Genomic DNA, 12,392 nt, shown 5'->3' on the forward strand with positions numbered 1-12,392 from the left:
TACATGTTAGTAGAATACGATGGAATAAGTTGATTGTATTCATTCATTCTTTCCTTGGGCATCCTGGGTAAGGCAGTTAAGAACCTATGGCCTTAAAAACACTCTATTTGTTCTTTTCTTTCTGACTTTGTTGTATGGCAGAAACCAACACAACATTGTAAAAAATTTTTTTTAATTTAAATAAGTAGAAAAAAACATAACCTATGGCTCTTATGCTCATGCATATGACGTCTAGATGAGCCTGTACAAAGTCTAGAGAAAAGCCGTGCATTCTGCCACATTTGTTGGGGAGGGAGAGGACCCAGGGACAGGCTTTCAGCTGTCCCCAAATGGGCATGGGATCATAAAGGCTTCCACCCACACAAAACTGCACACAAACAATATTTGTAGCAACTTTATTCATAATTGCTCAAACTTGGGCAACTGAGATGTTCTTCAGTAGATGAATGGTTAGGCAAACGAGTCCCCTCATGCAGTGGCATATTATTCGGCAATAAAAAGAAATGACGAGCATGCCACGACAAGAATGGGGGGAGTTTTAAATTCATGACACTAAGTGAAAAACACCAATCTGGAAAATCTCCATACCGTATGATTCTAGCTACGTGACATCGTGGAAGGGGCAAAACCATAGACTGTAAAAAGATCAGTGGTTGCCAGGGGCTCAGGGTAGGGGAAGGAGGAGGGGTGGAAGAGGGGAGTACACTGGATGTTCAGGGCTGATGAAGCTCGCCCGTGTGATCCTGTGACGGGGGCTTTATGATGTTATGCCTTTGTCAAAACCCATAGACTATAGACACAGTGAATCCTAGTGTGCGCTGTGGTCTTCCCACGGTGGTAATGTGTTAATGTTGGCTCCACAGTTGTGGCAAATGCACTGTACTGTCCCAGTATGTCAGTAAGAGGAGACCCCGCGTGCGGTGGGCACCTGGCACACACGTACTCTGGGTACGCACTTCCTGCTCAACTTTCTGGAAACTGCTCTAAAAAATAAAGTGCATTTTTAAAAATGTGTTCTATTGACGTTGATTTTACAGTGTTGTGCTTTCCCCTAGCCTGAACCCCTGCTGTACAGCAGAGGAGTTGTTATACATACACACACACTTCTTTTTCACGGCGGTTCATCACGGGATACTGAATAGAGTGCTGTGTGCTCTGCAGCAGGACCTTGTTTTCCCATCCTCTGTATCGTAGCCCGCATCCATTCATCCCAGACTCCCAGTCCGCCCCCTCCCGCTCGGCACCCACAAGTCTGTTGACTGTCTGTGAGTCTGTTCCTGTTTTGTATATAAGTTCATTTGTGTCATATTTTACATTCCACATGCAAGTGATACCGTATGTTATTTGTCTGCTTTTTTAAGGGGCATAGTGCCCGGCATTGGGGTGAGGAAACGATGGCAGAGATCAGCCTCTAAGCGTGAGAGCAGCATGGGACAAGAACCAGCAGTGTGCACAGCGGGGCTGGTGGCTGGGGGCCACAGGGCGGTGGGTGGGGAGCTCTTAGAGACCCGGGCATGAGGGGCCTCGTGCGGTGGGAGCCGTGGTTTGTTTCCGTAGCTGCCTGTCTCAGAGGCCATAACACCTGCTCTGTTTGTTCCCAGCAAAGAGCCCCCGGGAAAGTGCTGCTGGATGCCGTGTGCAACCACCTCAACCTCGTGGAAGGAGACTATTTTGGCCTCGAGTTTCCCGACCACAAGAAGATCACGGTAGGTGATGTCCATGAGATGTTGCTGTTTTGCCATCTGTTCGACTTAAGAGAGGGAAATAATTGGGACCTTTCTGGGCCTGACGGAAGTGTACACCAGAAAAAGAACCCAGGAAGCCCTTGGTGATCTGTCTTTGAAAGTAATGTGTGCATGATTGGCAGGTTCACAGAGTGCGCAGTGCAGGCCACCTCCCTCCCTCTCCCTCTCCCTCCAGGAGCCACCAGCACCAGAGTCTTGTGTTTCCTTCCTGTAAAAGTCTGTGTGTATGTGCACACAAACACATAGTTTTGAAATATGATCGTGTGAAGAAGCAACACAGTGCCCTATACTCCACCCACACACTACACCTGTATCCTGAGATCTTTCCTTTTCGGCACATAGAGTCTACTTCCTTCCTTTTCACAGTTTCATACTATTCCACTGAATGGATATACCATCACTTACAGCCTTTGCTGTAAAGGGTGGGATACTTAGATTGTACTGAATTGTTTGCTGTTACAAATGATGCTCCAGTGAACATACTGATGCACTCGCGTTTGCATTCATGGTCAAGGATTTATCTCAGTTCAGCTCCAAAGGCACAGAATTGTATCATCAATGAGTTCAAGCCTTTTTTTTTTTTTTTTAATTTTTATTGGAGTATAGTTGCCTGCTTTAGTGTTGGTGTTGATCAAGCATTTGAAGTTTGCTAAATATGTCATGTAGGTCTTTAAAAAGGTTTCATTGACTTGATCCCAAAGTTTAGAGTATAACATTGTGACTTTCTCTCTTTTGGCTGATGGCACTTTCTCAAGGTTGTATCCTAGTCTGCCTCTTATGAGGCACCCTTTTAGGGTGTAAATTTATTGACTGCATTTCTATCTACCTTTTCATTCAGTCCACACTGAATGCCTAGGACTTTTGCTGGCCACTGCAGACCCAACAGGAATGAGATGGAGAGAATATAGGATCCAGGTGGGGCATCAGACTGAGTCTTCGGAGGAGGAAATGGCAACCCACTCCAGTATTCTTGCCTGGAGAATCCCATGGACAGAGGAGCCTGGTGGGCCACAGTCTATGGGGTCACAAAGTGTTGGACACGACTGAGCGACTAAACAACAACAATAACAATCAAACTGAGTCAGTGGCCAGTTCAAGACATGTGGCACGTGGGGCACTGGGACCGCAAGCGACACTTGTGTTCAGGAAATCCTCCCAGATTCTGCGAAACTGAGTCCTCTGAGGCCAGTAGGAGTTGACCTGATAGCGTGTTCCAGGGAGGGGGGCACCAATGCCAAAGCCCAGGTAGCAAGTAGGCTATTCTGGAACCTGCAGATGAGGCTGAAGTTTAGAGGTAGGTGGAGGAGGGCTCTGCCGAAGTCGGGAAAGATAAAAGCCCTGAAAGGTGAGCAGGGAGCCGGGTCTATTTCAAAGGGCTTTCTGCCCATTACTACCCACTAGCAATAGAATATGAGCCACAAACTTTATTTCAATTTTTCTAGCAGTTGATGTTTTAAAAGTTTGTAATAAGTGAAATTAATAGCCTATTTAATTTGATACAAAACATCCAAAATCATTATCATTTAAACATGAAGTCAACATCAAAACCTACAAATGGGAGATTTTACTTTTTTTTTTCCCCTGCTCAGTCTTTGAATCCGATATGTATGTGACTGTCACAGCCAGATCAGCTGTATTTCAAGTGCTCAGTGGTCACGTGTGTGGGGACAGCACAGCTCTGTACTGAGCTAATATGTTTGGGAAGCTGTAAATGCATTTTAAAGAGAGTGTGACATGATCTGATTTATGGTATAGAAAGAGAACTGTTACTGGATTGGAATAGGGGAAGACTGGGGGATCTAACATGTGTCTAAAGATGGGCACAAACTGTGTTTTCTCAACATACTTCTAACCTCTAAGCCTTCTGGGATTCCCTGGTAGCTCAGTTGATAAAGAATCTGCCTGCAATGCAGGAGACATCGGTTCGATTTCTGGGTCGGGAATATCCGCTGGAGAAGGGATAGGCTACCCACTCCAGTATTCTTGGGCTTCCCTTGTGGCTCAGCTGGGAAAGAATCCGCTTGCAATGTGGGAGACCTGGGTTTGATCCCTGGGTTGGGAAGATCTCCTGGAGAAGGGAAAGCCTGCCCACTCCGGTATTCTGGCCTGGAGAATTCCATGGGCTGTATAGTCTATGGGGTTGCAAAGAGTCAGACATGACTGAGCGACCCTTTCTAAGCCTTCTTGGCCATTTTCTGGTGCTTACATTAAATCGAAGCTGCCCTGACTCCCAGTCCTCTTTCTGATGTGACAAATGACCACAGAGGGGCCACATCTAATTCCACATTCATTTATGCGTCTAACAATTATTTGTGCCAATGCCAAGTCCAGCATCAAACTTCATACAGAAGACGACACATGCTTTGAAGGGACAGCTTGTCAGCAGTAGTTACCGTTTCCAGTCATTAGAAGTGCCTGCTTAGGGGGGTTGATAAGGAAACAAATGATTATCATACCATGGAGCAAGTTCAGCAGAACATTGTTTCTTAGACTTGTTCTGTATTACAGTAATGATTCTCAAAACACCTGAAGATTTCTTCTCTCATTATTTCTAACAACCTGCCTGCATTACTCAGAGTTCCAGTGGTTTTCCTGACTCCAGTCTTATCCTGTTCTGATCTCCTGAAGTTTCTTTTCTCAACTGTAAATTAGCAGTGGTGAGGGTACCGAGACTGGATAGCAAGAGGATTGTTCCATTTCTGGGTCAACCAGTTAGCTATCAGCGGAGCTAGGATTCTAGCTAGCTAGAACCAATCACAGGCTCATCTTCTGACCTCAGGCTTGGTGTCTTTTGTATTGGCTGTGGGTGCTTCTCTTTCACTAGGGTTTACAAACCTGTTGATCTTTCAGAGATGACTTGTTTCAGCTTTTATCAGGCTTGATTTTTATGATTTCACTGTTTGCTTATTATATTGTTTTGGAGTGTGTTCAACTGCAAAATTCACTAAACCCATTAATGATGGCTTAAAGACATAGAAGCTAATCGTTACAAATACAGGCCACTACCTGAGAACTTAGCATACATCAGAGTGCTCTAGTTCCTGCGGACTCAGCAGTGAACAAGGCCCACATTCTAAAGCAGGAAGCAGCAAATTTTTGTGTGTCAAGGGCCAGATAGTGAATACTAGAATAGACTTTCCACACCAGAGCGTTTCTACTCCAGCTCTTCAGCTCTTCCCTTGTAGTGTAAACGCATGGGCATGGATTTGTTTCAATAAAACTTTATTGTTACCAGTATCATCATTACCATTTTTTTTTCACTATGGTCAAAAATAGATAACCATGAAATTTACCATCTTAGCCATCTTTAAGTAAGTGTGCAGTAAGCAGTGTGACGTATATTCATTGTTGTGCAACAGAGAGGACTTTGTTTATATAAAACTGAAACTCTGCACCCAGTCCACAACTACTTCCTTCCCTCCTCCCCCCAGCCCCTGGTGATCACCATTCTACCTTCTGTTTCTATGAGTTTGATCGCTTTAGATAGCTCGTGTAAGTGGCATCACACAGCATTTGTTCTTTTGTGTCTGGGTTATTTCACCTGGTGTGATGTCCTCAAGGTCCATCGATGTTGAAGCGTGTGTCAGAATGTCCTTGCTTTTTAAGGCTGAATACTCTTCCGTTGTTGGCTGCATCACATTTTGCTTACCCACTCACCTGTCGAGGGACATTTAGGTTGCTTCGCCCTTCCTTGTTGTGAATAATGCTCCAGCGAACATGGGGGTGTTGTCATTATTACTTGTAATACTGCTGTCGTGATTATTACCTCTGCCAGGCTTCATTTGGGAGGCTGCTCACACAACTGACAAACCAACAGGAAGCCTGCATGTGTGCTGAGTTGCTTCAGTTGTGTCTGACTCTGTGCAGCACTATGGACTGTGGTCCCTGCAGACTCCTCTGTCCATGGGATTCTCCAGGCAAGAATACTGGAGCGGGTTGTCATGCCCTTCTCCGGGGGATCCTCGAAACCCAGGGATCGAACCCACATCTCTTTTGTCTCCTGCATTGGCAGGCGGGTTCTTTACCACTAATGCCATCTGGGAAGCTTAACAGGAAGCGTGGTTGGTATCAAATGCCCAGACCTGGGCTGTCTGTCACTACTGACTTTGTTTATTTATCTGTATGTGATGTGCTAGAAACGAATTGTTCCCCCAAGGTCCCCAGCATGCAAGGTTGTGAACCTTTGTCCCGAGGTGGTAAGGCCAGGCAATTCGCATTGCAGCTCAGCCTTCCACCCTTTTCTCATCATTTCTATCATTAAATAGCCCACATCAGAGCATTCTTCATTGCAAGGGTTTGAAAAAGCTTAAGCACTTAAGAATGAATGCATTCCACTGTCTAAGATGTGTTTCCTAAGACTGGGAATAAACCAGTGATAATTAGTAAGTAATCAATTGTGCTCTATGCTCAATTAGAGTTGCCCCATGGCTTGTCTGCTAGTAGAGTTGATTGCTATGTTTACATGTAAGTCAGGCCCATGTTGTCCTTGAGTCCAACAGCTGACCCATGAGACTGCCCCATATGAGCAGAGAAATCTTTTAATCAGCTTTTTTCCCCACCATTGATTTGCCTTCCCATGGCAGGGGACACTATGGAACTTAGGAGTCAAGACCCTCTACCTAACATGCCAGCTAGTGGGTACCTAGAGTCTGAAGGCTGGTAAAGGTCAGAGGGGTTGGGTTTCCAGTGGACTCAGAGAGCTCACTGTCCTTGAACTTCTGCGGTGTGCCATGCACTGTGCTATTAACTTAAATGCACCTTGTTTGTTCTTCACCTTGTTCAGTCACCAAATCGTGTCTGAGTCTCTACAGCTCCATGAGCTGCAGCTCGCTAGGCTTCCCTGTCCTTCACTATCTCCCACAGTTTGCTCAAATTCAGGTCCATTGAGTTGGTGATGCCATCCATCTATCTCATGCTCTGTCATGCCCTTCTCCTCCTGCCCTTAATCTTTCCCAGCATCAAGGTCTTTTCCAGTGAGTTGGCTCTTTGCATCAGGTGGCCAAAGTATTGGAGCTTCAGCTTCAGCATCAGTGCTTCCAGTGAATATTCAAGGTCGATTTTCTTTAGGATGGACTAACTTGATCTCCTTGTTCTTCACCTTAGGGGTTGGCAAAAAGAGCCAGAGAATAAATTCGTTAGGCTTTGCAGGCTGTACCATCTCTGTGGTGACTCCTCAGCTCTGCCACTGCCGTGCAAAGCAGCCATAGATAACGTACATGGATGATGGTGGTTGGGTTCCAATAAAACTTTATGTATGGACATGGACATTTGAATTTCATAGCGTTTTCACATGTCATGAAATATATTGCTACTATTTTTTCCCCCAACCACTTAACAGCCCGTGATTGCTCTTGGACTGTAGCAGAACCAATCACAGGCTGGATTTGGCCCATAGGCCTTGGTTTACCAATCTCTGCTCTACGACATTTCTCCGAGGTTGGTATTTTTATCATCCATGTTTTACAGTGAGCAAATTCAGTGTGGACTGTATGACCATGAGTCACAGGCAGGCCTGTCTCGGGTGTTGCAAGTTCTCTCTACTTCACTTGTTGCTTGATCTTCCCGCTGCAACGAGCTGTGCACACCAGGCAGCAGAGATGGGTGTGTATCTAAGATTTATCCAGTGGTTACTGGGGAGAGTGTGAACAGTTCTGTGTTACAGCCTGTAAATCTGTTTAAACCTTTGCTTTGCCATTTAGCAGCTGGGTAGATTCTGAATGTCTTTGATTTTTGTGCTTTATCTGAAAACTGGGATTAATAAATGACTATTTTACAAGGTTATCATGGGAATTCTTCAGATGCTTTATAATAATGAGCCCAGCAGAATTTCTGGCATAGCAAGACACTCAGATATCTATTGGATTTTCTTCTTACATTCTAGCTCAGAAACTGGTGTGGCTGGCTCACCCATCTTTCATGAAAGTGATGATGCTCAGAGACCTGATTAAAAAATTCCCAGTTTTGTATAAATAAATACTGGTAAAGCTTGGGCTTACCTGATGGCTCAGTTGGTAAAGAATCCGCCCTCAGTGCAGGAGACCCTGGTTCAATTCCTGGGTTGGGAAGATCCGCTGGAGACAGGACAGGCTACCCACTCCAGTATTCTTCAGCTTCCCTTGTGGCTCAGCTGGTAAAGAATCCACCTGCAGTGTGGGAGACCTGGGTTTGATCCCTGGGTTGGGAAGATCCCCTGGAGAAGGGAAAGGCTATCCACTCCAGTATTCTGGCCTGGAGAATTCCATGGACTGTATAGTCCATGGGGTCACAAAGAGTCAGACACGACTGAGCGACTTTCACTTTCAAAGCTCAGGAAGAATCTTTCATTCACTTTATAATCTCCTTTATGCCAGGAAAAACAGTTTTGCCATTGGCAGGTGTCTTAGCTCAGGCTGCCATAACAGAATACCAAAGACTGGAAGGCTTGAACAACAGACATTTCATTTCTCTAAGTATTAGAGTCTGAGATCAAGGTATCAGGATGATCAGATTCTTGTGAGGACTCGGTTTCTGGCTTGTCAAGGGCCACCTTTTCACTGTGTCCTCAAGCTGAGCAAAGACAGAAATCTCTTTTTCTCTTCCTACAAGGCCACAATCCTAATAGATCAGAGCCTCACCTGTATGACCTCATTAAACCTTAATTACCATCTCAAGACCCCCATCTTTAGATATAGCCACATTCTTAGTGACCTTCTAAAGACCCCCATCTCTAGATACAGCCACTTTGGGGGGTTAGGGCTTCAACACAGGTATTTGAAGGACACAGTTCAGTCCATAGCAGCAAGCATGCTTTCTAGGGCTTGAGGTCAGAGAGCACAGCTACTTGGGATAACAGCATCACTTCCTGCTCCTTGTCCAGCTCTTCTAGGGTTGGGCAGATGTCGTTCATCTCTACTTAGTTGCAGCCTTGTGACCTTGCTTCTTCCTGGGGGCCTCCGGACATCTGAGACCAGGAGGGGCTCCTTACAGAACACGAGAGGAGTAAAATTGCAGGCTTAAGACAGATGAAAGTTTGGGAAGCCAGCAGAGGTGGGGTGGTAGAGCAGCCCAGGGACCACACAGAGCAGCCCTGTGGTTCGATCTGACTGGCTGTGGCTACGGTGACAGGCAGGTCCCAGAGGAGGCAAAGCTTTCCTCCAGCAGAGAATCGGGGGAAGGGCGACTTGCTGGAAAAATACAGCTATGGGTAATCTTCCATTTCTTAGACTGGAAGAAAGCTATCTGAGGGTTTTGTTTGTTATCACTTTGTGTTTTATTTAATAGGCTTCGTTTTTTAGAAAAGCTCTATGTTTACAGAAAAATTGAGCAGATAAGTCAAGAGTGGTCCCCCGTGCTTTCTCTCCGTACACCGTGTCCCCTCTTATTAACATCTTACATTATTAGTGTGATAATACATTTTTGTTACAGTTCCAGGTTCACATTAGGGTTCATTTTTCACGTTGTACCTTCTGTAGGTTTTCACAAGTGTATAATGACATTTATCCATCCTTACAATACCATAAAGAAGAGTTCACTGCCCTAAGAATCCCCTCTACTCTGTGTGTTGAGCCCTCTCTTCCCTCTGAGCCCCTAAGAACCACTGATTTTTTTTTTTTTCCTTCAGTATTTTCTATGTTCTTGATGCTTCAGCATCTGGGGCTTCGCTGAACGAGAAAAGACTGCCCTTCCCAGAGCAGGCCAGTTCTTAGAGATGGCAATGGGTCCCCTGCCAGCACACCTCCAACATGCAAGTGAATGAATCCAGAGCCCAAACCCCCTCTTCTGTCTGGCTCTTAGGCTTCAGAAGACAGAATTCGTTTCCCATGATTATCCAGGTATTAGATACCTAGAGATGGCCCAACACCCCAGAGCCCACTACGAGGACTCAAGCTCCTCACCCTGACTTAGCTTGCCTTTCCCCATGGAAGCCACGGTAATGCCTCCTGTGTATGCTCGGTCCTTGCCCTTTCTGCTTCCGACCCTGGTGCTTCCCCACGTGGCCCTGCATGCTGTGACGTGTCTCCTCCTCCTGGAGACCATGAGTAACAAACTCTCTTTTCAGTGGCAGTCATCTCCTCACCCCACAGTATGTGAGTAATGAAGACCCTCATCTTAGTTTGGTTAAGAAAAAAAATACAGGGAAATAGCTTTCTAAAATGGATAGTCTTGAGAAGATGGAAGTGGAATCATAGTTTTTGGATCTTCATAAACCCAAGGTCCCGCATAAAAACTGCTACTTGGCAAAATCAAAACACCCATGAACCACATTTATGGCAAAGCTGGGTGTCAAAGTGTAAGTCCAAGACCTCGAAGTACAAGTAACCAGAAACAAAGCACCAGTCGGACACAAGGTCTTGTGTGCTATAGCAGGGCCTGTACGGGAGGAGATAGAGGGGACCACTAGGGCATTCGATGGACCAAAGAAGGGAACCCTCAGAGAGCCACTGGAAACCACAGGGAACCGTTTGAGAACAGTGGGAATTGGGAGCTCGGAAGAGGCTGGATCAGTCTAGCTCCAGTGAGCTGGTGTAATTAATCTTCCAGGACAGGCCATCACTTAGGAGAAACTATGGAGAATGGAACTGAAATTGAGTCAGGTAAGGACGATAGAGAGAAATAGTAGAGGAGGGAAAGAGAGCCAGGGTATCTCAGAAAGCAAGCTGCCATTAAAAAAAAAAAACATGGCCCAAAATCAATAGAAGAGGAAGCTCTGGGAGGTTAGGAAAGCTACCGTGACCCATACCTTCTTCTTAAAAGGTTAGAAAATAGTTTCCACATAAAAATGAGCAGCATAAATGTATCACAGTCATATTTAAAATAACACCTTAAGCGGGTTGTTCCCAGCACACCATGTATATAGCCTTACCAAAGGGACCAGCTGGATGCAGCTGCCAAATTGCACTCAATGCAGAGAACAGAGGAACATGTCGAATGATACCCTCGAGTATATGCAACGTGCAAAATCCAGACTCTGGGAAATTCCACAGATCAACAGATTTACTATAAAGAAAAGAGGGGTAGAGGAAAAACCTATAGGTGAAAAGACGCTTGAAGGACATAACATTTTTGAAAATAAGGAAGAATAAGCACTAGTGTATAGAGATATACCACTTGATGAAGTGAAACATCAAGAAATGTAGAGGGTTACTGTGAAAATCTAGATAGCAGTTCCTTTTAGAAGGAGGGGGTTGGTTTTAGGATGCGATGGCTGATTGGCTGACAGAGTTCTGTCTCTTGACTTGGTTGATACAAGAATGTGTGTCATTAAATAATTCACCAAGCTCTACATTTGTTTTCAGTAGTTTTAAGCACTTGTATGTTATTTTAGTTTTAAAATGGAGGAAAAAAATTAAAACAGAAGAAACAAACTACAGATTAAAGGAGGAATATCCAATTAAGTAGCTCCAATGCCCAAGTGAAATCCTTTGAACTGAATTTTTCAAAGCTAATGCAAATTGAACAAATGATTTTAAATTGGTTAAAACCAAGTAGTTGATGTGTTACGAGTACCAGGCCTAAGGTCTACTGCTGAGCTCTTCTTAAAATGTTGAGGTTCCCAAAGGTTAAATTTTTCCTCCAGGCTAAGGTCCTCTGAAGCCCCAGGCATTGCATTATAATATTCTTAGTTCTTTTTCCAAAACTTTCCTTTGCATACATGCATGAGTGCTAAGTTGCTTCAGTCACGTCAGACTCTTTTTGACCCTATGGACCTGCCTGCCAGGCTCCTCTGTCCATGGCATTCTCCAGACAAGAATACTGGAGTGGGTTGCTATGCCCTCCTTCAGGGGATCTTCCCAACCCAGGGATGGAACTCGTGTCTTTTATGTCTCTTTTTCTGCCTGCCAGTCCATTGGCAGATGGATTCTTTACCACTAGCGGCCCCTGGTAAGCTGCCTTCTCATACATCTGGGATATCAAATGCTGCCTAGTGAATTTAATGGACTGATGCATAAATACCTTTATACATTTCATCTCATATTTTGGTTTACAGATCTATCTTTAATTCCTTTTTATTTAAAGCTTTCCTTGTAAATAAGTACATTCTCAATTTTTCAGTTCAAATTTTATTCATGTGTTCCTTCAGTCTTTTTTTTTTTTTTTTTTTTAAGGGATGAGTCTAGATTAAGAGAGACTTAATGGACATAAGCAGATATGAAGCATGGTCCTGGATTGGATGTTCCAATCACAGTAAGGACATTCCTTCAGTTCATTTGCTCAGTCATGTCTGACTCTTTGCGACCCCATGAACTGCAGCATGCCAGGCCTCCCTGTCCATCACCAGCTCCTGGAGTTCACTCAAACTCGCATCCATCAAGTCAGTGATGCCATCCAGCCATCTCATCCTCTGTCGTCCCCTTCTCCTCCTGCCCTCAGTCTTTTCCAGCATCAGGGTCCTTTCAAATGCATCTGCTCTCCGCATCAGGTGGCCAAAGTATTGGAGTTTTAACTTCAACATTAGTCCCTCCAATGAACACCCAGGACTGATCTCCTTTAGAATGGACTGGTTGGATGTCCTTACAGTCCAAGGGACTCTCAAGAGTCTTCTCCAACACCACAGTTCAAAAGCATCAATTCTTCGGCGCTCAGCTTTCTTTATAGTCCAACTTTCACATCCATACATGACTACTAGAAAAACCATAGCCTTGACTAGATGGAACTTTGTTGACAAAG

At 44.7% G+C, this 12,392-nt stretch overlaps 1 protein-coding gene across 9 annotated transcripts in view; it reads left to right on the top strand.

Annotated features, from left to right (window-relative positions):
• FARP1 (FERM, ARH/RhoGEF and pleckstrin domain protein 1) overlaps positions 1-12,392 on the top strand; it is a 307,967-nt gene that overhangs the window by 199,165 nt on the left and 96,410 nt on the right. For all 9 annotated transcript variants that reach the window (XM_055542879.1, XM_055542882.1, XM_055542883.1 and 6 more), the window contains one exon: positions 1,602-1,706. In XM_055542879.1, the coding sequence (XP_055398854.1) occupies positions 1,602-1,706 (105 nt within the window). The remainder of the gene's footprint in view (positions 1-1,601; positions 1,707-12,392) is intronic.

Source organism: Bubalus kerabau, chromosome 12, assembly GCF_029407905.1.
Source record: "Bubalus kerabau isolate K-KA32 ecotype Philippines breed swamp buffalo chromosome 12, PCC_UOA_SB_1v2, whole genome shotgun sequence".
NCBI lineage: Eukaryota > Metazoa > Chordata > Mammalia > Artiodactyla > Bovidae > Bubalus > Bubalus kerabau.